At 54.6% G+C, this 26946-nt stretch overlaps 1 protein-coding gene and 1 long non-coding RNA gene across 13 annotated transcripts in view; one reads left to right on the top strand and one right to left on the bottom strand.

Annotated features, from left to right (window-relative positions):
• Positions 1 to 25465, bottom strand: part of FCSK (fucose kinase) — a 28942-nt gene extending 3477 nt beyond the window's left edge. For 2 of the 12 annotated variants that reach the window (XM_010382949.2, XM_030924483.1), the window contains exons 1-21: positions 25308 to 25465; positions 21353 to 21415; positions 15031 to 15134; positions 14525 to 14676; positions 13153 to 13203; positions 11640 to 11765; positions 10941 to 11013; positions 10423 to 10520; positions 9953 to 10033; positions 8948 to 9067; positions 8624 to 8795; positions 7149 to 7261; positions 6361 to 6462; positions 6081 to 6251; positions 4826 to 4890; positions 4087 to 4457; positions 3136 to 3346; positions 2782 to 2948; positions 2465 to 2686; positions 1946 to 2089; positions 1672 to 1791 (exon numbers count right to left, since the gene is read on the bottom strand). In XM_010382949.2, coding sequence (XP_010381251.2) covers positions 1672 to 1791; positions 1946 to 2089; positions 2465 to 2686; positions 2782 to 2948; positions 3136 to 3346; positions 4087 to 4457; positions 4826 to 4890; positions 6081 to 6251; positions 6361 to 6462; positions 7149 to 7261; positions 8624 to 8795; positions 8948 to 9067; positions 9953 to 10033; positions 10423 to 10520; positions 10941 to 11013; positions 11640 to 11765; positions 13153 to 13203; positions 14525 to 14676; positions 15031 to 15112 — 2641 coding nt within the window. In that variant the 5' untranslated portion in view covers positions 15113 to 15134; positions 21353 to 21415; positions 25308 to 25465. Of the gene's footprint in view, positions 1 to 1671; positions 1792 to 1945; positions 2090 to 2464; positions 2687 to 2781; positions 2949 to 3135; positions 3347 to 4086; positions 4458 to 4825; positions 4891 to 6080; positions 6252 to 6360; positions 6463 to 7148; positions 7262 to 8623; positions 8796 to 8947; positions 9068 to 9952; positions 10034 to 10422; positions 10521 to 10940; positions 11014 to 11639; positions 11857 to 13152; positions 13204 to 14524; positions 14677 to 15030; positions 15135 to 17022; positions 17046 to 21352; positions 21416 to 24681; positions 24847 to 25307 lie in introns of those variants that run through there. The other 10 variants (XM_030924473.1, XM_030924474.1, XM_030924475.1 and 7 more) reach the window with 10 other exon arrangements.
• A 97-nt stretch (positions 25466 to 25562) lies between these two features.
• LOC115895198 lies at positions 25563 to 26457 on the top strand. Its single transcript, XR_004055348.1, has 3 exons — positions 25563 to 25828; positions 26161 to 26202; positions 26405 to 26457. It is a non-coding gene; the product is annotated as an uncharacterized LOC115895198 (long non-coding RNA).
• Positions 26458 to 26946: the final 489 nt, after the last annotated feature.

The raw sequence follows: 26946 nt of genomic DNA, 5'->3' as shown, positions 1-26946 counted from the left end.
CTGCAAGGGTTTAAAGTACGAAATGCAAAAGACAGGAGCCGGCCGGGCGCGGTGGCTCAAGCCTGTAATCCCAGCACTTTGGGAGGCCGAGACGGGCGGATCACGAGGTCAGGAGATCGAGACCATCCTGGGTAACACGGTGAAACCCCGTCTCTACTAAAAAAAAAAAAAAAAAAAAAAAAAAATACAAAAAACTAGCCGGGCGAGGTGGCGGGCCCCTGTAATCCTAGCTACTCGCGAGGCTGAGGCAGGAGAATGGCGTAAACCCGGGAGGCGGAGCTTGCAGTGAGCTGAGATCCGCCCACTGCACTCCAGCCTGGGTGACAGAGCGAGACTCCGTCTCAAAAAAAAAAAAAAAAAGAGGAGCCATCTGGAACTTTGCAGCCAAAACCTTGTGGCTGCAAAGTGGCTAAGTCTTGAAATGTCAAGACTTAACTGTGCCCCTCTGCTTCAGAGCACTTGGCACAGTTTGTAATACACATGCACCTGAGTGGTTATGGACTAATGTCTGTCTCCAGGAGACCACAGGACTTTTGAGGGCAGGGACCCCATTTTTGCTCATTTTATCCCCGGGGCCCCACAGAGTGGGTTCTCAACAAATAGTCACCCGTTGGCCAGTGTAGAACTTGAATGGCACACCTCAAAAGAAAGCTGGAAAGGCTTCCCCATCTGCACCTTTTGCTAATGACTACCAGTTATGGGATATGAGTCACTACAGTGAAATGAGAGGCTTGAGCTACAGAGTGACAGAAAACACCACAATCAGGCTTCAGTAGGCCTTTGCAGCAGTTTCCTTCCAGGGGTGTGCTGGAGACGGGGCCTGACACCCTGAGGTGGACCTGAAACCAGACAAGCCTGTGGCTGCTCTACACTGGCCATGGGTTCCAGGGGGCTCGGTGGCCAAGAGGAGTGAGAAGCCTGGCGCTGGTGACATTCATTAGATCATAGTCATTGTTGGGCTCTTGCTGCCCTACTGTATGGCCAGGGGGTGGGGGCAGGGGCACAGGTGATCGTATCTCAAGTAAGGGCATGATGCCAGAAGGGCAGGCAGAAGGTCCAAACCAGCTCTGCCCAGCCCTACCTGAGCACAGCTCTGGATAGGCACAGTCACGAAGCATAGCACCTGGTTTCAACAAGCATAAAAGGCACAGCACAGGCCCAGTGCGGTGGCTCACGCCTGTAATCCCAGCATTTTGGGAGGCTGAGGCGGGCGGATCACTAGGTCAGGAGATCGAGACCATCCTAGCTAACGGTGAAACCCCGTCTCTACTAACAATACAAAAACTTAGCCAAGTGTGGTGGCGGGCGCCTGTAGTCCCAGCTACTCGGGAGGCTGAAGCAGGAGAATGGTGTGAACCTGGGAGGCAGAGCTTGCAGTGAGCCAAGATCACACCACTGCACTCCAGCCTGGGCAACAGAGCAAGACTCCCATCTCAAAGAAAGAAAAGAAAGGCACAGCACAGAATCTGGCACTCAGTAGATGCTCGTGAAACAGCTCGTTGGGAGGTAGAACATTTTAAGTTGAAAGTGACCAGAGAAGGTCAAAGTGACTAGAAGGAAAGTATTTTCAACAGCAGCAGTCATGTGGCAAATCCAGGGGAGTGCCACTCCCCCCCGCAGGCCCTTGGGAAAGTGTCAGTGACCTCCCCCAACTCCAGGGCAGTCACATACCAGTGGTGAGCACTTGCTCCAGGTGCAGCACTGCATGGATCAGGGCTTCCGTGCCCACCACCCGGCCTGCGGCTCGCTGTAAGGCAGCCAGGGCAGTGCCTGCCAAGATGCTGCTGGTGCCTGCAGGGTGGAGAGGAGAAAGCAGGCATGAAACACCTCTGCCCTGCCCAGGCCTGGCTGACTCCCTCTAAGGGCAGAGGCCAGGGAAGGGGATCACAGGCAAGGTTAGAGGACTGTGACAGTCAGTGGGTAGCAGGAGCCAGGGCCCGCTTACCCAGGCCAGAGCCGTGGGGCAGCTCAGACCAGGTGTGCAGCTCAAAGCCGCCCCCGAAGGTGCGGAGCAGCTGCTCATTCAGCTGGAGTTCCGAGTGGACATGCACGATCCCCGCGCAGATGAAGGCCGCCTTCAGCAGGGCCCCTGCAGAGGGACAGGCATGAGGAAGGAATTTGGTCTCCAAGGGCAGATGCAGCCACCCACCCACCCTCGTGACTTCCCAGCCCAGTGCAGGACTCATCTGGTGGGACAAAAGCCCAGCAGCGGTACTGGCCCCATCCCCAAACCACAAAAGGGCCTCTGGACTCCCAGATAGGGATACATGTCATCTCTACTTCCTGTGTCTGTAGGTGCCTATGCAGGTTGACTCCCAGCCCCTTCCTTCCCTTCAGGCTCCTCAGCCAGACTGGCTGGCTCCTCAGGCCAGACCCCTGTGGCCTGCAGTCTCTAGATTCTGCCCCCTGCCCCTAGCTGGCCATGTGTGCCAGCCCCACCTGCAGAGGTCTCAGGGTGCCTGACCTGGGGCATGGGGCTGGCAGTAGTCCCGCAGGTCAGCCAGGCACCGGCACACTATCTTCACAGTCATCTCATCCTGCCGAGGCCCCACTGCCAGCCACAGCTCAGGCTCCGGGATGCGGCGTGCCCTGGCTCCAATGGGCCGGCGGCCATCCACTCGCACAGCCAGGCCCAGCACAGCCCCGCCAAGCTCATAGGCAAGGGGCGGCGTGTCACTCCAGCCCCCTACGGCAGCATGGCAAGACTCAAGTTGGTCACAGAAGCTGCCAGCCTGGCTCTGGGGCAGCTACCCTCAACCCCACCTGCCACAGGGGGCTCACCAGAGAAATCCACACGGGCTGGGCACTCAGCGACCACCCACTGCCCAAGTCCCGGCAGCTCCACTGGCTCCGTGGAGACAAAGTGCTGGGCTGACATCACAGCCTGGCGGATCAGGATCTGCCCAGCCCCCTCATAGTGGCGGGCCGCTCGCACCAGCAAGGCTGGCCTGCCCAAAGAAGAGGGAGGGATGGCGGCATGCAGCCCAAGCTGGAGGCAGATTGCCTGGCTTTGGGGACCTGACTGTCCTGGGGTACCCAAGGATGCCCCACCTCTCTCTGGGCTTCCTCCATCAGGGGCCACTTCCCAGATAGCCAGGGGCATATCCAAGGGATCTGACCTCCGTTAGTACCCACCTGCTTAGCCACTTGTCCCTCTCCTGGGCAAGCGCCTCCACACCCGCTGCCAGGTCTCCACACTCCAGGTATGAAAAGGGCCGCATCCACTCAGGGTTGGCAGCTGGCCCGCTCCGCAAGCCCCCACGGCCCTCTGCCATGCAGCCCAGGACATCTGCCACACAAGCCAGTGCCCGCGCCGCCACGCCAGGATCTCCTGCCCCAGCTGCAACTGAGGGACCAGGAGTTGGGGGTGGCAGGGGAGGAGTCCTGTCTTCAAAATCCTCTACCCTGAGAGGCTACTCAACAGTCCCCAAATGCGCCAGACCCCTCACACCTCCTGGCTTTTGCCCACAATGTATCTTTGACTGTAACTGCACCCCTCCTCTCTGCCTGGCAGAGATCCTCTCGTCTTGCCAGTCCCAGAGTCCCAGCCCATAGGTGTCTCTTCACCCCCACCCAGGACTCCCATAGTGGTGAAGAGCTCAGGCTCTGGACTCAAACCACCTGGGCTCAGGTCAGCCTCACCACCAGCTAGCCGTGTGGCTCTGGGGGAGTAGCTTCAATACCAATCATGTCCATGGTCCCTGGGACCTCCCACGAGGTACGGCCTAGGAGGCTAAGGCTGTGAGCCCCCAGCAGTGTGCCTGGGACCTCATGCAGAACTGACCATGTCCCCTGGGGACCCTGTCCCCTCCCCACACTCTGCACCCACATCCCAGCACTCGGTACAGAACATGCAGGGTTTGCCGATGTGCCTAGGACCTAGAGCTCAGCTGCCAGGCCTCAACCTCTGACCAAACCCCACTGACAAGGATGAGGCCTTCCGGAATCCTAAAAGTAAACTCCAGTGTGCCCCTTCACTGCTTGAGCACCTCATGGCTCCCTGGTCCCCTCGGGGGATGGCCCAGAGGACAGGAAGGGCAGGTGCCCCTGGCCTGACTCTGCAGCACTACCAGCCCGCACACTCACCCTGGTCCAGCGTGGCCAGCAGGGGCCTGGGGCAGCCCTCGCGGACAGCAGCCCAGATCAGCGGGCGCAGGCTGAGGTCCTGCCGGGCCTCCAGCACATGCCGCGCTTTATGCAGGGCCTGGCGGAAGAACAGGTCCCGGCGAGAGGCCAGCGTGGCAGCCCGATCCAGGCATGGCTGCAGCTGCTCCCAGGACAGACGCCAGGAGGCTCGCCAGGCTCGCAGGGCCTCGCCCCCATCCTCTTGGCGGTCTAGCATCCACAGCAGATCCTGGGGTCCCAGGTCCCTCGAAGGGTGGAGCACAGGAAAGAGGCGGGCGCTGGGAAGGCAGCACTCTGCTGGCGGCGTGTCAGGGTCCCACAGGTCCCAGGCTCTGATGTGGGGAGAAGGCACATTTCCAGGAGGGAAGCAAAAGCTCCAGTCTCCTCCCCAAGCCCTGAGCCACCTATCAGTTCATGGGGACAGGATAGACTCCTCCGAGGTAGCACAAGTGGGCAATTCAGGTCTGGGGCCAGGCTGCCTGGCTTCCTTTCCCAGACTGCTGAACAAGAATGCCCAAGTCAGCACAGCCGGAGACTGGGAGCTGCCCAGGGGCAAGTACTGGAAAGAATCTCAAAACCACTCAGGCCCCTGGATGGTAGCAGGGCCCATGCTGCTCTGGGGCAGGGGAGAGACACACCTAGAAAAGCAGCAGTCACCCCAGCGCCCAGGTCACAGAGACCCTGGGGGTGTCCACCTTACCGAACACCTGTCCTCTTGAAGAATTCACTCCAGGGCACGTTGAGATATGTGCCTGCCCCCTGTCTCTGGGGGAGAGGAGGAAGCAGTCAGGGCTGCAGGAGCCACAGGAAAGGGTTAGAGACACTAGGCCAGGGGGCCAGGAGCTGCTCAAGTGCTCATGTGAGGGCAGAAAGACAGACAAAGCACATACTTGACCCACCCAGGCTGGAGTGCATGGTGCAATCAGCTCACTGCAGCTCACTCCTGGCCTCAAGAGATCCTCCCACCTCGGCCTCCCAGAGTGTTGGGATTACAGGCGTGAGCCACTACACCCAGCCATGGAGCAATTTCTGAAATTGCTTTCAGCCTTGCAGCTCCAACACTCCTGCCAAGGTGCCTGAAATCTGGAGCAGAACCCTGGGTTCCAGGCCCAGCCCACCACAACTGGCTGCAGCCCAAGGCTTACCTCCCTCTCTGAACCGCAGTCTCTAGCCTGCCAAATGGGGATAAAAATCTCCACCCAGCCGGGCACGGTGGCTCACACCTATAATCCCAGCACTTTGGGAGGCCGAGGTGGGCAGATCACAAGGTCAGGAGATTGAGACCATCCTGTCTAATATGGTGAAACCCCGTCTCTACTAAAAAATATTTAAAAATTAGCTGGGTGTGGTAGCGGGCACCTGTAGTCCCAGCTATACAGGAGGCTGAGGCAGAAGAATGGCGTGAACCTGGGAGGCGGAGCTTGCAGTGAGCCGAGATCCCGCCACTGCACTCCAGCCTGGGCGACAGAGTGAGACTCTGTCTCAAAAAAAAAAAAAAATCCACCCAACCAGCCTGGCCAACATGACGAAACCCCATCTGTACTAAGCTGGGCGTGGTGGTGCACGCTGGTAGTCCCAGCTATTTGGGAGGCTGAGGCAGGAGAATCACTTGAACCTAGGAGGCAGAGGTTGCAGTGAGCTGAGATTGGGCCGCTGCACTCCAGCCTGGGTGATAGAGCAAGACTCCATCTCAAAAAACAAAAACAAAATCCCCACCCAGCCCAGCTGGCTGAGCAAATGCAAGGAGGGAGAAAGCCTGTGGAGACTCTGCTGGTCTCACAGCCTAACCTCATCCTACCTCCTCCCTCATCCTCTCCTCCTCCATCCTACCCTCCTCACATGCCTGTCCCACGGACCAGTGCTCAGAGAATCCTGCTGTGGGGTGGGGGCCAGGACTCCTTGGGGCTCCCCAAAGCCTGAAGATGGGGGTGAGGGAATGCAGGGCAACTGCCTACCTCCCAACTGTCCAGTCGGCCAACAAGGGTGAAGGCGTGGCCCAGGGAGCCGTGTAGCTGCGTATGGTGTCCCTGCAGGACAAGGTCATGCAGCTCCCGGCCATGCAGGGCCTCGGAGTGGGCTATGTCCAGGCCACTCACCATGCAGCCAGCGCCTATGTGAATAGGGCCCTGGCGAGGGACAGGGCAGACATCCTGGGTGGGCAGGCACCCAGCACCCCCCAACACACACGGGACGCCAGCACCCTTGCCCCAATATGCCCACGCGCTCAGGCCTCACCCGCAGGTGGCAGTGCTGCAGGACACTCCCGGGACCCAGCCGCACAGGGCCCTCCAGCAGGCAACTGACCACAGAGCTCCCAGCCGCCAGGAGCTGCTGCTCCTGTGCAGCCGGGTAGGAAGAGCATGAGGGTCAAGGGCCAGGGCTGCCTCAACTCTCCTCCCAAGCCAAGCATCTAGGGGCGAAGCATCCTGGCCTACTGCTCCCCTGCCCTGCAGCCCCCTAGACTCCTCTCTGGACCTGCCTTGGCCCCAGCCTGAGGCCTATTTCCATCCCACCTGTCCAGCTACGCCTAACCCCGCCACCCTGGGGGCCACCTCTGAACCCTACCTGTCCCCTTTCTCAGCAGCACAGCACTGACCTAGGCCCACCACTGTCGCCCCAGGCAGACCCCAAAGAAAGGTCTTTTTTTTTCTTTTTTTAGTAGAGATGGGGTTTCACCGTGTTAGCCAGGATGGTCTCGATCTCCTGACCTCGTGATCCGCCCGTCTCGGCCTCCCAAAGTGCTGGGATTACAGGCTTGAGCCACCGCGCCCGGCCTAGAAAGGTCTTCTTTAGCTTCTCAATCAGGTAAGCTCCATGCAGAATCCTGACTTGGTCACTTACTGGCTGTGTGGCCTTAGGCAAGTTACTTAGCCTCTCTGAGCCTCCAGCACTTCATGCGTAAGCCGGGGGTAACACCTGCACTCAGGCCATCTGTTCCAAGGCCGGCTATTGTCTTCCTGGGAATCCACATCCCACCTGACCCCAGGCACCCAGCAGGCACCAGAGGGGCAGGGAGGTCTCACCTCCACCTGGGAGTGCACAATCTGGGCCCCAGGAGCCCCAGGGCGTGCGAGGCTGTGCAGGAACTCAGTGGCTGAGGAGGTCATGTAGCTGTAGCTGCCGTTGGAGACATAGGCTGTAAAGACATAAGTAGGCTACCAACATTTCTGAGTACAATGAGACCAAACACATTAAAAAAAAAAAAAAAAGACATAAGTACTGACCCCAACCCCATGCCTGCTGCGACTCAGGCTGGCCTCCCAGCAGCAGAGACACATGGGGGCAGGTGTGGCAATGAGCCTGTTAGCAGAAACTGAGTCAGGAACCTGCCCAAAGCCACACAGCTAGAAAGCAGACAGGTTGGCTGGGCACGGTGGCTCACACCTGTAATCCCAGCACTTTGGGAGGCCGAGGCAGGCAGATCATGAGGTCAGGAGTTCGAGACCAGCCTGACCAACATGGTGAAATCTCGTCTCTACTAAAAATACAAAACTTAGCCAGGCATGGCCGGGCACGGTGGCTCACGCCTGTAATCCCAGTACTTTGGGAGGCCAAGGCGAGCGGATCACAAGGTCAGGAGATAGAGACCATCCTGGCTAATATGGTGAAACCCCATCTCTACCAAAAATACAAAAAAAAAAAATTAGCCAGGTGTGGTAGCAGGCGCCTGTAGTCCCAGTTACTCGAGAGGCTGAGGCAGGAGAATGGCATGAACCTGGAAGGCAGAGCTTGCAGTGAGCCGAGATCGTGCCACTGCACTCCAGCCTGAACAACAGAGCGAGACTCCATCTCAAACAAAAAAAAAATTAGCCAGGCATGGTGCCATGCACCTGTAATCCCAACTACTCAGGAAGCTGAGGCAGGAGAATCGCTTGAACCCGGGAGGCAGAGGTTGCAGTGAGCCAAGATTGCGCCACTGCACTCCAGCCTGGGCAATAGAGCCATACTCCGTCTCAAAAAAAAAAGAAAGAAAGAAAATAGACAGCTTAGGGCTGGGCATGGTGGCTCATGCCTGTAAACCCAGCACTTTGGGAGGCCGAGGCAGGCGGGTCACCTGAGGCCAGGAGTTCAAGACCAGCCTGACCCACATGGTGAAACCCCATCTCTACTAAAAATACAAAAATTAGCCAGGTGTGGTGATGCACGGCTATTATCCCAGTACTCAGGAGGCTAAGGCAGGAGAATCGCTTGAACCCAGGAGGTGGAGGTTGCAGTGAGCTGAGATCGCACCACCTCACTCTAGCCGGGGTGACAGAGAGAGACTCCGTTTCAAAAAACAAAACAAACAAAGTGGACAGGCTGGGAGAGCCTAGGAATGAGACAAAAGGAAGACAGGAAGGGGAAGGAGGTAGCTCAGTGGGGGGCTCTGGCACAGGACAGGAGAACTGCCCAGTCCCTGTGCTAGGCTGCCTGGCCCCACATGCAGTGAGCAGCTCCATTCTTGGGGTCCTCACTCCCATGGTCTCCCCACCCCAGGGAGCTGAGAGGCAGTACCCACCCATGGTAAGGGGCTGATCGCGAAGCTCCCTCCACAGCTGGGCCCGGGCACTCTGCAGATAACCTGCTACATCCGCATCGCCTTGCCCCAACTCTGGGGGCCTCCCCACCAGGAAGTCCTCCCTGGTCACGTTCTCAGCCATGCAGTACAGAATGTCAAAAAACAGAGACAGCTGGGGGAAGGGGAAGAAGCACAGCTATTGGCGTGGCAGGAGGTTAGCCTCCAAGTTCTGAGGCTAACCCGGAGAGGGGAAGTGGCTGGCCTGAGGCCACACAGTGCCTCGTCCCCAGGCCAGGCCCCCCCTAGCTGCCCTCCCCCAGTCACCTGAACAGGCCGGGCTCCAGAGTCCAAGCCCAGGTAGGTGCAGGCATCCAGGGGCGGGCTCACGTGGGTGGCTAGGAGGCGCTCGGCAGTCTCCACAGAGAAGAAGACAACCCCAGAGACCTGGAAGGGACCCCAAAAGGATCAGAGACGGAGAGCCCTGGAACAGGCCCCGGTACAAGTCAGGGAGGGCACATGCAGACGGGCCACATGAAGCTGAGTGCCACACCAGGCAGGGAGTGTTGCCTTCTGACCACTCCAGCACCCAGACTCCAGGCTTCTTTGGGGCAGCTCCCACCAAGGCACCTTCTGGGACCCCCTCAACTGTCAGGCCTCCTCCCGAACCCAGCTCTCTACCCTCACAGTGGCCCACTCCCAGATTTCCCTGCCTCTCCAATCCTTGCCCCTCATGCTGGAAGCATTCCTGGAGTCTGGCTCTAGGCCTCCTCCCGTCACACTCCTTAACTTGCTCACATTCTGGTTCTAGGCTTCCTTTTTGTGTTTGAGCTTTTGAGGTTTGTTTTGTTTTGTTTTGCAGCAGGCAGGGGGTTGATTCAGAGTCTCGTTCTGTCACCCTGGCTGGAATGCAGTGTGGCATGATCTCCGCTCACTGCAACCTCTGCCTCCTGGGTTCAAGCGATTCTCGAGCCTCCACCTCCCAAGTAGTTGAGATTACAGGCACACACCACCATGTTCAGCTAACTGTTGTATTTTTAGTAGAGACAAGGTTTCACCATGTTGCCCAGGCTGGTCTCGAACTCCTGACCTCAACTGATCCACCCGCCTCAGCCTCCTAAAGTGCTTGGATTACAGGCGTGAGCCACCGTGCCCACCTGGTTCTAGGCTTTCTGGTTCAGGACAAGACTCTGAATTCCAAGACTACCCTGTCCTCAGATTCTAGCACTAGCTTGTCCTGGAGGCTTCCAGAAGGAATCAAAGGAAGACAAACCCTCCCTCCCCATCCCATAAGGTCCCCAAAGCCCCGCAACCTGGGCCCAGCAGCCATACCAGTGGCACCCGCCCATCAGGCCTGACACACCGCTGAATCTCTGCCTCAGTGCCCTGGTAGTAAATGTCCAAAACGAGGCCCTATATGCAGGGAGAAACAGAATTGGGGAGGGAGCAGGAAGGGATCTGGAAGGAGGCCACAGCCACAGGTAGCAGCAAGGGCGTTCTCCAAAGCAAAGCTGAAGATGCAAGGCTGGCAGTTGCTGGCGTTCTCAGGAGGCCTGAGATTTCTACTCCATGATGGCGGAGGACAGGCTTTAAATACCTTCGCAGCCCCAAGCCCGGGCACAGAGACCGGGCAGACGGTCAGTGTGAAATGTATTTTTGGCGAGAGTGAGGGAGCACTGGCGCCGTTGCCATGGAGGAAACTCCTTGGATTCAGGAGCATGCCAAGAAATCCAGGATGAGAGGTTGCCCAGTGGCAGGGGGAAGGCTGCCCCAGTCGGCTCCACTGCCCCCAGGGGAACTACCTGGGGGTCAGTGAGGTAGACGCCGTGATTCCGAGCGTAGGCCAAGCTCCCTGGGAGGGCGATCACTCTGGCTCCCCGGAAGCTGTCCCAGCTGATCCCTGTGGGGTGGGGCAGTCAGGAGGCTCCCAGGGGCCTCGACCCAAGGCAGGGAGTCCCCCGCCAGGAGGAAGCAAGAGCCCAGGGCTGGGGCACCCAGGCGCCTCTAAAAGGGAAATACGGCTTCCAAGCCAAATGGACATTCCCCTGGGAAAATGACAACCCTCCTCTCCCAAAGTTCTTCCGCAGAATCCTGTGGGGCAGAAGGGGCAGGGCTGCTTCTGTCCATCCTATAGACAGACAGACTGAGGCACAGCAGGAGAAGCCCTGCCTCCACTGGGCTTCATTCTCCACACCCTCCAGCTTCCCGTCTAACAGGGCAGTGGGGCAGGCCCAGAGGCAAGGTGGGCAAAGAAAGGCAGAGCTGGCTTCTTGCTGTGGCTGTGACGAGGGAAGGTGGTCCCAGGTAGTCTCAGGCTCACCAGGATTTACAGGAACAGACAGCAGCATGTCGGTACTGCAGACCCACACGCCTGGCGGGGAGCCCGGGCCCAGCTGCAGCGGGGGAAGGAGACAGAACACAGCTGGTGCCTGACCCAGCCCTTCACCTGCCCTCAAGGATACTGTGCTGTTGAAGTAACAGGGGCCTCCAAGACCTGGTCTGCCCCACCCTCTGGCTGACTCGGGTTTACAGCTTCTCCCATGTGACTAACTTTTTTGTTGTTACTGTGACAGGGTCTTACTCTGTCACCCAGGCTGGAATGCAGTAGTGAGACCGTAGCCCACTGCAGCCTCAAACTCCTGGGCTCAAGCGATCTTCCTGCCTCAGCCTCTTGAGTAGCTGGGATACTACCACATCTGGACAAGTGCATGCCACCATGCCCAGGTAATTATTAAAAAAATTTTTTGTAGAGAGGGGGTCTTGCTGTGTTGCCCAGGCTGGTCATGAACTCTTGGCCTCAAGCGATCCTCCCACCCTGGCCTCTGAAAGTGCTGAAATTACAGGCATGAGCCACCACCCCCAGACACAACTAACTTCTTGAAGCTCTAACACTAGGCACCCTCAAAACCATTCCTCCTGGGGCCCCCCAGCTGAGCCAGCATAGATCATAGCTGGGGAACAGTGGGAGGGAAGTGGCTCTACCTGAGACAAAGCACCACGGGTCACCACCCAGCCTCACCCGATAGGTCATGATGTCCAGCAGGCAGTCCAGGTTGCACACCAAGGCTTCCACGGGGGCCTCGGGGTTCTCCACGGAGAGGCAGGTGAAGGCCCTGCCACAGTCATCAAAGGGGAAATCTCGACCCTGGGAGTGGGGGGACTGGTGAGGAAGCCCCAGTGCAGACAGCCCAAGGCCACCTCATCAGCTTTGCAGGCAGAAAACCATCCAGTGGAGGCTGATAAAAAAATGTTCTCTTGATATTTCGTCCTACAATATATTTTTATATTAGGCATTGCATTGCATTGCATTGCACTGCAATTTTTTAGACGAAGCCTTGCTCTGTTGCCCAGGCTGGAGTGCAGTGGCACGATCTCGGCTCACTGCAAGCTCCACCTCCCGGGTTCAAGCAATTCTCCCACCTCAGCCTCCCAAGTAGCTGGGACTACAGGCGTGTACTACCACATTTGGATAATTTTTGTATTTTTAGTAGAGATGGGGTTTCACCATGTTGGTTAGGCTGGTCTCAAACTCCTGACCTCAAGTGATCTGCCCACCTTGGCCTCCCAAATTGCTGGGATTACAGGCATGAGCCACCGTGCCCGGCCACCAGGCCCTGTTTTAAGCATTTACATGTAGTGTCTCAGAGTGTTCGTATCCACGTCAGGAGGACTTCCCCACAGTCACAGAGCTGATAAGCCTGGATCCTAGTGAATGCATAGAGTTAGATGGATATACACATATAGATATACTTCTTTTTTTTTTTTTTTGAGATGGAGTCTCGCTCTGTCACCCAGGCTGGAGTGCAATGGTGTGATCTCGGCTCACTGCAACCTCTGCCTCTGGGTTCAAACGATTCTTCTGCCCGAACCTCCCAAGTAGCTGGGACTACAGGCATGCACCACCATGCCTGGCTAATTTTTTTTATTTTTAGTAGAGACAGGGTTTCCCCATGCTGCCCAGGCTAGTCTCGAACTCCTGACCTTGTGATCTGCCCACCTCAGCCTTCCAAAGTGCTGGGATTACATGTGTGAGCCACTGCGCCCAGGCTATATTTTTATTTTTTGAGACGGTCACCCGGGCTGGAGTGCAGTGGTATAACCATAACTCACTGCAGCCTCAACCTCCCAGGCTCAAGTGATCCTCCCACCTCAGCCTCCTGAGTAGCTGGGACTACAGGCGTGCACTACCATGGCGGCTAGTTTTTGTATTTCTTACAGAGATGGGGTTTCACCATGTTGCCCAGGCTGCTCTGAATCTCCTGGGCTCAAGCAATCCTCCCGCCTTGGGCTCCCGAAGTGCTGAGATTTACAGGCGTGAGCCACCATGCCCGGCCCTAGATGGACCTTTTAATCTGATATTCTGCTGGAAAATATGTGGTATATATTTAGCCAATTCACAATTTTTAGACATTTAGAATCTTCCAGATTTCACCTTGCACACACACTGTGGCAGAACATGCCTGAAGTCCTGCTCAACTCCACGAACTGGGATTCTGGCCTTCTGCTTGGCCCCTGCCCCAAAGTTCATTTACCATGTGCAGAATGAGGATCCAGGCTGAGTGTAGGACATCGGATGTGACCACCTGCAGGAGTGGGAAAGCCCTGTGAACAGAGGCCTCAGGCAGAGGCCCTGGAGGATGGCACCCTCAAATCCAGAGAGATACCCCAACACAAATTCACTCAGGTACCCCAGGGACAAAAGGCAAGGTCAAACCAATGGCCACAGGCAGGCAAGGGGCAGCCCTGGTCCCCCCTGGATAAGGCAGCCCAGGGCCCTCCACCTGGGCCACCTTCTTGCTGCCTGGTTTGTTGCTGCTGTTGTTGCTGTTTTGCGACAGGGTCTCACTCTGTCACCCAGTCTGGAGTGCAGTGGTATGATCCCAGCTCACTGTAGCCTCGGTCCCTTAGGCTAAAGTGAGCCTCCCACCTCAGCCTCAACTAGCTGGGACTACAGGTGTGTACTGCCACACCTGGCTACCTCTTAATTTTTTTTTTTTTTTTTTTTTTTTTTTTTTTGAGATGCAGTCTTGCTCTGTCACCCAGGCTGGGATGCAGTGGCATGATCTCGGCTCTCTGCAACCTCTGCCTCCCGGGTTCAAGCGATTCTCCTGCCTCAGCCTCCCGAGTAGCTGGGATTACAGGCATGAGCAACCAGGCCCAGCTAATTTTTGTATTTTTAGTAGAGAGGGGGTTTCACCACATTGGTCAGGCTGGTCTTCAACTCCTGACCTCAGGTGATCTGCCCACCTCGGCCTCCCAAAGTGCTGGGATTACAGGCGTGAGCCACCGCGCCCGGCCTCTGCTGTCTGTTTTGAAGGGGAAGATATAGGCAACAACAACTGGGGCCTGGCTGGGTGACTCTGGGGAGTCAGCTCCATAGCAACTACAGTGGTCCCCTCCCCTGCTGGTGCCATCTCCCTCTGCAGAGCATGTCCAAGTCTGTGCCTACCCTCACTCTGCACACAAAGGTACTATGCAGATGAGGTGACCAGGTGAAGTGGCTGGTTGCACAGGAGACATGGGACCAGTGGGATGCTGACTCACATGCTCTGCCCAAAGCAGGCAGTCACATCTCAGTTCCAGTGAACAGTTAGTTGCCATGTGGGGATGACAGCCCAGACTAGCAAGACCTTTGAATGTTTCAAGAGAAGCCAGAAAGCCTCACTTTGAGATATTGGCTCCAACTCTCTAAAAACACTGCAAAAGCTGGCCCTGCCTTCTGCCCTCACTTGGACAACAATGCAAAGATGAGTCCACCCAATTTACAGAAACAAAAACTGAGGCCAATGCTGAAGCCAATGCTGAATTAGCTAGGGCGATGGAGCCAGAGGAGCTGCAGATCTCAGAAATGACCTGGTTCTAGCAGGGACACGGACCAGGGAGGTGGCCCTGGTGAGCACTCACAGTGAAGCCTGCCCGGGCACTCAGGTGTTCAGCAGCCACCAGCAGGGCGTTGAGGGTGGCTCCTCCGCTGCCCACACGCTTCTCTGGGTCCTCCACGGCCAGTAACAGCGTCCCAGCAGGGATCTGCTCCCGCTTCTGCCGCACTTCCAGTTCTAGGGTCAGAAGAGACACTGGGACCTGACACCCAGCTCTCTGCCCTGGCCCAAAGCACCTGAGCAAGCCTATTGATCATCAGTGTTTGATCTTCCTTGACTTAGCGTTCCATGTAGGAGGCCATTAGATCTTCACCCAACTCAGTGAGAGAAGTCCTATTACTCCCATCTTACAGATGAGAAAACTGAGGCACAAGGAATGACATGCCATGTATGCTGTCACATGGCTAGGGAGAAGTGCGATCTGGGTTTGAACCCAGGTCGGCCTGGCACCTGGTGTTGGAGGGACATAGCCAGGAAGGGGAGGGAGGTTCTCCATTAGGGGCAAGGTGGGAAGCGGGGGGAGTCCCCTACCTCTCTGAAAGACCTGGACACTGTCCTTGTACTGGCAGGTCAGGATGACGACTGTCCAATCAACTCCCTTTGGCTGCTCCATTCTGGCCAAGCAGAGGGGCTTCCTGAGACGGCAATATGGGTAGATATGACTATTTTTTAAACTGTCATAACTAAAATTAATTATTTTTGTATATAATCTACGATTTTAACATGTGTATAGATTCGTGTTGGTATCACCACTATCTACACTCAAACAAACTTCCTCATGCAACCTCTCCTCCCCGCCTAACCCCTGGCAACCACTGATCTGCTCTCTAAAGCTACAGTTTCATCGACTTAAAAAATGTCGGCCGGGGCCGGGCGCGGTGGCTCACGCCTGTAATCCCAGCACTTTGGGAGGCCAAGGCAGGTGGATCACGAGGTCAGGAGATCGAGACCATCCTGGCTAACACGGTGAAACCCCATCACTACTAAAAGTACAAAAAATTAGCCGGGCATGGTGGCAAGTGCCTGTACTCCCAGCTACTCAGGAGGCTGAGGCAGGAGAATGGCGTGAACCCAGGAGGCGGGGCTTTCAGTGAGCCGAGATCGCGCCACTACACTCCAGCCTGGGCAACACTGCATGACTCTGTCTCAAAAAAAAAAAAAAATGTTGGCCGGGCACAGAGGCTCACACCTGCAATCCTAGCACTTTGGGAGGCTAAGGTGGGCAGATCACCTGAGGTCAGGAGTTCGAGACCAGCCTGGCCAACATGGCAAAACCTCTTCTCTACTAAAAATACAAAAATTAGCCAGGTGTGGTGGCGTGTGCCTGTACTCCCAGCTACTCAGGAAGCTAAGGTGGGAGGACTGCTTGAGCCTGGAAGATTATGGCTGCAGTGGGCTATGATTATACCACTGCACTCCAGCCTGGGTCACAGAACAAGACCCTATCTCTAATTAATTAACTAAAATAAAATAAAGGCCAGGACAGGTGCAGTGGCTCACATCTATAATCCCAGCACTTTGGAAGACCAAGGTGGGAGGATTGCTTGAGCCCAGGAGGTTAAGGCTGCAGTGAGCCATGATCACTCCACTGCACTCCAGCCTGGTTGACAGAGCAAGACCTCAAAAAAAAAGTCAAATAAAATGGAATATAATCTTTTGAGATTATCTTCTTTCATCCAACATGATGCCTCTGAGACGTATCCAAGTCATTGCGCATATCCGTGGCCCAAGCCTTTTAACGGAGGAGCAGTGTTCCCTCGCACGGACGGGCCGCATTTGTTTCTCCATTTACCCACTGAAGAGCATCTGGGCTATCTCCAGTTTTTGGCAGATATGAATAGTCCTGCTATGAACCTCCAGAGACAGGTTTGTGTGAACAGAAGATTTCATCTCTCTAGGTGGACACCAAGGCGGATGACTGGGTCACACGGTCAGCGTGTCTGCTGACATTACAAAATGTGGATGGGTGCCCTTTCCCCAGGGAGTGTGCCCAGGAAGGAGGAAGGGAGGGCAGCAGGATAGGGTAAGAGTTGGGGCCACCCAGAGCAAGGGGGAAAGGAGGTTGAGAGCAAATGCCTAACCCCACCCCTCAGGCTCCTCAAGCTGATGGGGGTTCCCTGGAGAGGGGGGCAGCTGTGGGGAGCACATATGCACACAGAGCTACAGAAGCGGGCACTCGGGGACCTCCCTTCCCAGGGGTCTCATCCAGCCCAATGGGGGCTGCAGCCCTACCCACCCGTCATCTTCCTCCAGGGCACTCTCAGCAAGTAGGGGAAAGCAAGGCCAAAGATTTGGCTTCACCCCTACCCCTGTCTCCCCCAACCTGCCAGCACTCCTGCCAGATGGAAAACCAATCTGACTCCTGAGCCCCTGGCCTCCCCGAGACCAGTGAGTCCCCAGGAGTACCTGCACATTCACCTCTGGCAGGGCTCCCACTGCTGTCCCACAAAGCAGCACCCCCACTTCCTCCCTCCAGCTCTCAAAGCTCAGCATGGGAAAAGACCACGCAAGTAAGCTGCTCACCGCTGGCTGAGCTGCGCCCTGAGCACGCATCTGGTGGTCAGCCCACATCCCAGCCCAAGTGACAGGAAACCTGAAGCTCAGCCACAGGCTCTTCTTGTGCCAGGCTCTGCTGCCACCAGAAGAGAAGAGGCTGACAGGACACTACCACTCAGCAACACCCACACCTTCAGGAAAAGCCTCTGTCAGTAACAGAAATTGCTCCATTCCCTACTCAGCCCAGAAGAGAAAACCAGAGGGGAAATTCCAGCTAGAAATCCCAGCCAGGCACTTGAGGGTGAAGGCTTCTCCCAGGACACCCACCAAGCTCTCCCTCCAACTTTGCCACCAATTCACCATATGGCTGTAGGCACCTCTAACCCTCAGGTCAGCTGCAGTAGGGAGTTTAACTAACAGATGCCCCCAGCTGCTATGATCTGAATCTCCCACCTTGTTTACATGGAGGCCATGCTTCCAACCAACCTTCTCAAAACCAATGACTGAGCACAGCTGGCACACTGAAATAGACCTATTCCTGTGAGATTCCAGACCTCTCTGGCAGGCAGCTTAGAACTGCACTGTCTTAGAACTGCACTGCTACCCGGGCGTGGTGGCTCACACCTGTAATCCCAGCACTTTGGGAGGCCAAAGTGCACAGATCACGAGGTCAGGAGTTCCAGACCAGCCCTGGCCGATATGATGAAACCCCATCTCTACCAAAAATACAAAAATTAGCCAGGTGTGGTGGCCTTGCCTGTAGTCCCAGCTACTCGGGAGGCTGAGTCAGGATAATCACTTGAACCCAGGAGGCAGAGGTTGCAGTAAGCTGAGATTGCACCACTGCACTCCAGCCTGGGTGACAGAACGAGATTCCATCTCCAAAAAAAAAAAAAAAAAAAAAAAAAGAGGCCGGATGCGGTGGCTCACATCTGTAATTCCAGCACTTTGGGAGACTGAGGCGGGCGGACTGCCTAAGGTCAGGAGTTTGAGACCAGCCTGGCCAACATGGCGAAACTTCATCTCCACTAAAAATACAAAAATTAGCGAGGTGTGGTGGCGGGCGCCTGTAATTCCAGCTACTTGGGAGGCTGAGACAGGAGAATCACTTCAACCTGGGAGACAGAGGTTGCAGTGAGCCAAGACCATACCATTGCACTGCAGCCTGAGCAAGAAGAGCAAAAATCTATCTCGAAAAAAAAAAAGATGAAGAAATTGCTGGGTGTGGTGGCTCATGCCTATAATTTCAGCATTTTGGGAGACGAAGAGGCCAAGTCAGGAGGATCACTTGAGCCCAAGAGTTAGAAATTAGCCTTGGCAACATATGGAGACCTTGACTCTACAAAAAAAAAAAAAAAGAAAACACACGCAGAAATGAAGCACAGAGAGATGAAATAACTTGCCAAAGCTAGCAAGTGGCAGAGCCAAGTTTGATACTAAGCCTTTTTTCTAGAGTATCCATTTTATTCCCTTTTTTTCTTTTTGAGCTGGATCTTACTGTATCCCCCAGGCTGGAGTGCAGTGGTACAATTTCAGCTCGCTATAATCTCCACCTCCTGGGTTCAAGCAATTCTCCTGCCTCAGCCTCCCGAGTAGCTGGGATTACAGGCACGTGCCAACACGCCTGACTAATTTTTGTATTTTTAGTAAAGATGGGGTTTCATCATGTTGGCCAGGCTGGTCTCAAACTTTTGACCTCAGGTGATCCACCTGCCTTGGCTTTCCAAAGTGCTGGGATTACAGGCATGAGCCACCATGCCCAGCCTCTTTTTTTATTGCCTTTTTTTACTTTTTTTTTTTTTTTTGAGCCGGAGTCTTGCTCTGTCGCCCAGGCTGGAGTGCAGTGGCCGGATCTCAGCTCACTGCAACCTCCGCCTCCCAGGTTCACGCCATTCTCCTGCCTCAGCCTCCAGAGTAGCTGGGACTACAGGCGCCCGCCACCTTGCCCGGCTAGTTTTTTTGTATTTTTTAGTAGAGACGGGGTTTCACCATGTTAGCCAGGATGGTCTCGATCTCCTGACCTCGTGATCCGCCCGTCTCGGCCTCCCAAAGTGCTGGGATTACAGGCTTGAGCCACCGCACCCGGCCATTTTTTTAAAAAGACAGGGTCTCAATCTGTCACCCAGACTAGAGTGTAGTGGTGCAATCATAGCTCACTGCAGCCTCAACCTCCCAGGCCCAATCAATCCTGCTACCTCAGCCTCCTGTATAGCTGGGACCATAGGCAGACGCCACCATGCCTAGCTAATGTTTTCATTATTTGTTTTCTTTTTAAGAGATCGGGTCTTGCCATGTTGCCCAAGCTGGTCTCAAACTCCTGGACTCAAGCAATCCTCCTGCCTCAGCCTTTTTATTTTAATTAATAAATTTTTAAATTCATGCTTCCCAGGCTACTACAGGGTCCACTTGCTCAACCACTACAATAAACCTGCTTTGTAGAGCTGAAGTACAAAAGGAGTAAATATATGTAAAGAGCTCAGTATGTATTATCTATTATAATTATGACAAAGCCTAAACTAATACAAGGGAGGGATGATTTTAGTAATAATAGCCACTAGGAGGTCAGGCACAGTGGCTTACGCTTGTAATCCCAGCACTTTGAGAGGCCAAGGCAGGTGGATCACTTGAAGTCAGAAGTTCAAGAGCAGCCTGGCCAACACGGTAAACCCCATCTCTACTAAAAATACAAAAATCGGCCAGGCATGGTGGCAGGTACCTGTAATCCCAGTTACTCAGGAGGCTGAGGCAGGAGCATCCTTTGCACCTGGGAGGTGGAGGTTGCAGTGAGCCAAGATCATGCCACTGCACTCCAGCCTGGGTGACAGAGCAAGATTCTGTCTAAAAAAAAAATTCAATTAAAATTAATAGGCCGGGCACGGTGGCTCATGCCTGTAATCCCAGCACTTTGGGAGGCCGAGGCAGGTGGATCGCCTGCGGTCAGGAGTTTGAGACCAGCCTGGCCAACATGGTGAAACCCCATCTCTACCAAAAATTCAAAAGTTAGCCGGGCATGGTGGCGGGCACCTGTAATCCCAGCTACTCAGGAGGCTGAGGCAAGAGAACTGCTTGAACCTGGGAAGCAGTGGTTGCAGTGAGCTGAGATCGTTCCACTGCACTCCAGCCTGGGTGACAGAGTGAGACTTTGCCTCAGAAAGGAAAGGAAAGGAAAGGAAAAGGAAAAGGAAAGGAAGAGGGAAGGAAGGAAAGGAGGGAGGGAGGGAGGGAGGGAGGGAGGGAAGGAAGGAAAGGAGGGAGGGAGGGAGGGAGGGAGGGAAGGAAGGAAGGAAGGAAGGGAGGGAGGGAGGGAGGGAGGGAGGGAAGGAAGGAAGGGAGGGAGGGAGGGAGGGAGGGAGGGAAGGAAGGAAGGAAGGGAGGAAGGGAGGGAAGGAAGGGAGGAAGGGAGGGAAGAAGGGAGGGAGGGAGGGAGGGAGAGGAAAGGGAGGGAGGGAGGGAGGGAGGGAGGGAGGGAAGGAAGGGAAGGAAGGGAGGGAGGGAGGGAGGGAGGGAAGGAAGGAAGGAAGGAAGGGAGGAAGGGAGGGAGGGAGGGAAGGGAGGAAGGGAGGAAGGGAGGGAGGGAGGGAAGGAAGGAAGGAAGGGAGGAAGGGAGGGAGGGAGGGGAGGGAGGGAGGAAGGGAGGGAGGGAGGGAGGAAGGGAGGGAGGGAGGGAGGGGAGGGAGGGAGAAAGGAGAGGGAGGGGAGGGAAGGAAGGGAAGGAAGGGAGGGAGGGAGGGAGGGAGGGAGGGAAGGGAAGGAAGGAAGGAGAGGGAGGGAGGGAGGGAGGGAGGGAGGAAGGGAGGGAGGGAGGGAAGGGAGGGAGGGAGGAAGGGAGGAAGGGAGGGAAGGGAGGGAGGGAGGGAGGGAGGAAGGAAGGGAGGAAGGGAGGGAGGGAGGAAGGAAAGGAGGGAGGGAGGGAGGGAGGGAAGGAAAGGAGGGAGGGAGGGAGGGAGGGAAGGAAGGGGGAGGGAGGGAGGGAGGGAGGGAGGGAAGGAAGGAAAGGAGGGAGGGAGGGAAGGAAGGGAGGGAGGGAGGGAGGGAGGGAGGGAGGAAGGGAGAGGAAGGGAGGGAGGGAGGGAGGAAGGGAGGGAAGGGAGGGAGGGAGGGAGGGAGGAAGGGAGGGAGGGAGGGAGGAGGGAGGAAAGGAGGGAGGGAGGGAGGGAGGGAGGGAGGGAAGGAAGGGAGGGAGGGAGGGAGGGAGGGAGGGAGGAAAGAAAAGCCACTAGGACTGAGCACTCTGGACCACAGTTAAGGTGCTGTGATTTTTTGTATCCTGACAACACCCTTAGGGCCTGCAAGATAAATATTATCTCCTATTATCTCCACTTCACAGAGACCAGGAATAGTCAAAGTTGCAACATACCTGGATTGTTCAGATTCTTATTCAGCTGATGGTGATAATGTTATCTGGTTCCAAGCAAAGGCACTGAAAGACAGCAAGAGGCCAGGCACGGTGGCTCACACCTGTAATTCCAGCACTTTGGAAGGCGAAGGCAGGTGGATCGCTTGAGCCCAGGAGTTTGAGACCAGCCTGAGCAACATGGCAAAACCCCATCCCTACCAAAAACACACACCCACACACACACACAAATTAGCCGGGCATAATGACTGTGCCTATAGTCCCAGCTACTCAGTAGGCTGAGGTGGGAGCGTTGCTTCAGCCCTGGGGGCAGAGATTGCAATAAGCTGGCACCACTGCATTCCACCCTGGGTAACAAAGCCAGACCCTGTCTGGAAAAAAAAAAAAAAAAAGACAGCAAGAAAGAAATCCTTGAAATGGCAGGATGTGGTGGTTCACGTCCGGAATCCCAGCACTTTAGGAGGCCAAAGTAGACAGATCACTTGAGGTCAGGGGTTCAAGGCCAGCCTGGCCAACATGGCAAAACCCCATCTCTGTTAAAAGTACAAAAATTAGCTGGGTGTAGTGATGTGCGCTTGTAGTCCCAGCTACCCAGGAGGCTGAGGCAGGAGAATCACTTGAACCCACGAGGCGGAGGCTGCAGTTAGCCAAGATCGTGCCACTGCACTCTAGCCTGGGCAACACAGTGACTCTGTCTCAAGAAAAAAAAAGAAAGAAATGCCCCAAAGAGAGTCCAGTGGCCCAGAAGGTCTGAGCCTAGTCTTCATCTCAGCATAGTACTGGAGAGACATGGGCAGGTGACAGGTCATGGCCAGAGTGGGGAGGGTATCCCTTACTAATGACAGGGGCAGAGAAACAGTCCTGGGTTGAGTATCAGTCCCAAAAGTCTCTGTCCCCATCTCTACCTCTTCCTGTAGGATCCTAGGCAAGTTACTTAACCTTTTTTTCTTTTTTTTTTAATTCTTTTATTTTTTATTTATTTATTTTTTTTGAGACGGAGTCTCGCTCTGTCGCCCAGGCTGGAGTGCAGTGGCCAGATCTCAGCTCACTGCAAGCTCCGCCTCCCGGGTTTACGCCATTCTCCTGTCTCAGCCTCCCGAGTAGCTGGGACTACAGGCGCCCGCCACCTCGCCCGGCTAGTTTTTTGTATTTTTTAGTAGAGACGGGGTTTCACCAGGTTAGCCAGGATGGTCTCGATCTCCTGACCTCGTGATCCGCCCGTCTCGGCCTCCCAAAGTGCTGGGATTACAGGCTTGAGCCACCGTGCCTGGCCCTCTTTTTTTTTTTTAGATGGGATCTCGCTCTGTCGCCCAGGCTGGAGTGCAGTGGCACAATCTTGGCTCACTGCAACCTCCACCTCCCAGGTTCAAGCGATTCTCCTGCCTCAGCCAACCAAGTAACTGGAACTACAGGCGCCCACCACCATGCCTGGAGAATTTTTTGTATTTTTAGTAGAGACAGGGTTTCACCATGCTGGCCAGGCTGGTCTCGAACTCCTGACCTTGGGATCCGCCCGCCTCGGCCTCCCAAAGTGCTAGGATTACAGGCATGAGCCACTGCACCCAGCAGTTACTTAACCTCTCTAAGCCTTAGTTTCCTAATCTGAAATTTAAGGCCAAAGACATCAACTTCCCAGGACTGTTTTCAACATGAACTACAATGTAAAGTATGTGGCACACACCAGTGACTCAATGAATGATAGATCTTTCCAGCCAGGCAAGGAAGCAGGAGAGTTTAACCTGTCCCTGAAGGAGGAAGGACTGGAAGCTCTCAAACATTCTCTGAGTTAAAGATTGCCCTGAAGAAGAAAAAAATCAGGGAAGGCCTGGGGAATCAAGCAAGGCTAAGGGGCATCCCCTGAGAGATTAACACAAAAGGTAAAATGATACAGGTAGCTAATACATATGGAGTGCTTTTTTCAGGCACTATGGCAAAGGCACATCAGTGTCACTTCATACGACCTACCCATCAGTCCTAAGAATTGGCTCTTATCTCACTGAAGCTCTAGACATGAAAACTGTAGTTTAAAAAGCAGAAACACTGGGCGCCGTGGCTCACGTCTGTAATCCCAGCACTTTGGGAGGCCGAGGTGGGTGGATCACGAGGTCAGGAGATCGAGACCATCCTGGCTAACATGGTGAAACTCCTTCTCTACTAAAATTGTAAAAAAAATTAGCCGGGCGTGGTGGCGGGCGCCTGTAGTCCCAGCTACTTGGGAGGCTGAGGCAGGAGAATGGCGTGAACCCAGGAGGCAGAGCTTGCAGTGAGCCGAGATCGTGCCCCTGCACTCCAGCCTGGGCGACTGAGCGAGACTCGTCTCAAAAAAAAAAAAGCAGAAACATAGTCATTAGGTTGGCGCAAAAGTAATTTTGCCTTTTGCCATTCCTTTAAAAGTACAGGCAGGCTAGGTTTTTGTTTTGTTTTGTTTTGGAGAAACACGGTCCAGCTCTGTCACCAGAGGGTGGAATGCAGTGGTGTGATCACAGCTCACTGCAGCCTCAAACTCCTAGGTTCCAGCGATCCTCCAATCCCAGCCTCCCAAGTAGCTGGGACTATGCATGAGTCCTGATAGTTTTTATTTTTTGTTGAGATAAGGTCTCGCTTTGTTGCCCAGGCTGAACTACAACTCCCGGACTCAAGTAATCCTCCCGCCTTGACCTTCCAAAGTGTTGGGATTATAGGTGTGAGCCACCATGCCTGGCTTTTTTGTTTTTCATTTTTTGCTTTTTTTTTTGAGAGACTCTCACTCTGTCGCCAGGCTGGAGTGCAATGGCATGATCTCGGCTCACTGCAATCTCCACCTCCTAGGTTCAAGCGATTCTCCTGCCTCAGCCTCCCAAGTAGCTGGGATTACAGACGTGCACCAACACGCCCAGGTAATGTTTGTATTATTAGTAGGGACGGGGTTTTACCATGTTGGCCAGGATGGTCTCAAACTCCTGACCACAGGTGATCCACCAGCTTCGGCCTCCCAAAGTGCTCGGATTACAGGCGTGAGCCACCTCACCCGGTTTTTTTTTTTTTTTTAATTAATAGTTTGCTGGAGTTACAAAATCTCAAGAGGTACTGAGAAAGTGTGCCCTAAGGCTCTAAGGTTCGTTTTTTGTCTGTTTGTTTGTCTGAGTCATAGTCTCGCTCTGTCGCCCAGGTTGGAGTGCAATGGCATGATCTCGGCTCACTGCAACCTCCACCTACTGAGGTCAAGAGATTCTCCTGCCTCAGCCTCCCAAGTAGCTGGGATTACAGGCATGAGCCTTGGCGCCCGGCCTCTACCCACTTTCAATAGAGCCTCATCTGCTGAGATCAAGTTGAAATATTTTTAGTGTCCTCACCTCCACGCTGTCCAAGACTGGGATAAGGTTGAGGAGCCAGAGAGAGAATAAAGTACTAAGAACTATTCATATGAACCTTTTGAAGACAGGTGGGTCAGGGACTGCACATTTTATAACTTTAAAGAGGAAAAAAAAAGCTCACGGAGGACTCTGATTTGCTGCCTTCTGAAATAACAGACCGAAAGAAGTTAATTGGGAGTAAAATCGTGTTGTAAATTATCCAACAGCGTATCATTGAGATTCGTGCATAATACTGAGCCCTGGCCGGGTAAACTAAGGCAGAAGAAGCGGCCTCAAAGTAAAATCAGAGCAGCGCCGGCATCCAGGGTCCCACCTGCCTCAGGGTGAGGATCCTCTGAGGTCCGCATCCCTCCTGGTCCCAGCCGCCCGCAGGTCCCGCCGCACCAGCCGGGGCCCGGGGCTCCTCTTGGAAGACCCAGGCCAAGGGGACGCGGGAGCGCAGAAACCCTTGTGGGCTCCCGGGGACACCGCAAAGCTCCCGGGGACTCTTCCCTGTCAGGACTCGGGCGGCCCGCGGCACGACTCGGTGCTCCCAGTCAGTGAGGGTGCACAGGGAAGCTGCTGGGGCTCAGAGGCCCTGCGGGGACCCTCGCGGACTAACGTACCTGCCGCGCTGGGAAATATAGTTTCACCTCCGCGCCCCGCCTGGCCAGGCCCCCGCCTGGCATAAGACACTTGGAGCCACCGCACGGGCCAGCGTGGGTGGCCGGGGCAGCGCTTTCCTGAAGTGCAGCGGGGCTGCGATCCGGAAGGGAGGTGGGAAGAGGGCCGCTCCAGGACCCACGAAACTACAACTCCCAGAGGACCTATACGCCTTAAAGACACAGGCCCTTTTTCTGGGACTCGCGGATCCAGGTTAATGTGTTGCTTTTTTGTTTGTTTGTTTTCTGGTTTGGGTTTGTTTATTTGTTTTTTTTTTAACCCCTTCTGGACGGCACCAAGAGCTGTCGCTTTCCTCGGGAGAGAAATCCACTGATGAAGGGGAAAAAAAATCACAATTTGCCCAAGCGGAAGCAGCTGCCATTGGATTTGCAGTTAGAAGGGTTTGCGCTGGTTTCCTCACGTGGGTCCTTTGTGAAGAAACTTTCCAACTCCGTAGTGGGGAGAGGATCTGCGGAGCTTTCGGGTAAGTTGTGAATGGTAGCACTGATTGTCATAGATGAAAATTGGAAATACTCCTGAGTGTCTCTCTCTAGGTTACTATGTGAAAGGAAAATAAATGTCAGGACCCCAAAGTCACTAAGCCAAAGGGAAAAGTCAAGCCGGGAACTGCATCAGGCAAACCTACCTCCCATTTTATTCCTAAACAAGATAACTACAAAGATAAAAAAGCTAGATATGGCCTGGCTCTCACAATTTGCCCACTAGGAAATTCCTTGTGTGCCCCAAAATCTGTACCCTCAAACAGTTCTGTGAAATTTCACTCTGACAATGTGAATTGATCACTTATCTTCACAGGTGCTGGACTTTGACAGAACTCAAACTCATTTCTCTGCTCAGGTGAGATAAATGCATATCTCATTGCTTCCTCTGCCCTATGTTTATTTTTCTTATGTAAAGATGCAAATTCACTAAGCTAGATGAAAGCATAAGTGACTACTAGTCCTCTATCCCCCTCTCACATGTGAAAGGCTGATCAAAGGCTCAGAAGAATGCATTTGCCTCTTACCTACCCATGCCTTTAAAAAATTTCCTCTTTCAGGCCAGGCGCGGTGGCTCACGCCTGTAGTTCCAGACCTTTGGGAGGCCGAGGCGGGTAGATCACAAGGTCAGGAGTTCGAGACCAGCCTGGCCAATATGGTGAAACCCTGCCTACTAAAAATACAAAAATTAGCTGAGCGTGGTGTTGCATGCTTGTAGTCCCAGCTGCTTGGGAGGCTGAGGCAGGAGAATCGCTTGAACCCAGGAGACAGAGGTTGCAGTGAGCTGAGATTGCGCCACTGCACTCCAGCCTGAGCAACACAGCAAGGCTCCATCTCAAAAAAAAAATTTTCCTCTTTCCCCAATATCTGACCTTTCTCATATTGAAGGCCTCAAAATCATCTTTGGAGAAAGGTACAGACCTGTCTCCCAGGTACACACATTCTTTGGCAAAATAAACTTGTAAATTGATTGAGACCAGTCTCAGGTGCCTTTCGGTTTACAGCTGGAAAACTAGGCATATCCATGCAAGACAGATCTATATGTTCAGTAGGGAGTGATGTTCAGGACCTCATGTTAAGGGAAAAGCAGCAAGTTGTACAG

This window comes from Rhinopithecus roxellana, chromosome 20, assembly GCF_007565055.1.
Source record: "Rhinopithecus roxellana isolate Shanxi Qingling chromosome 20, ASM756505v1, whole genome shotgun sequence".
NCBI classification, from domain to species: Eukaryota; Metazoa; Chordata; class Mammalia; order Primates; family Cercopithecidae; genus Rhinopithecus; species Rhinopithecus roxellana.
Note: the sequence above shows the minus strand (reverse complement) of the source record. Positions and strands in the feature narration are given on the sequence as shown.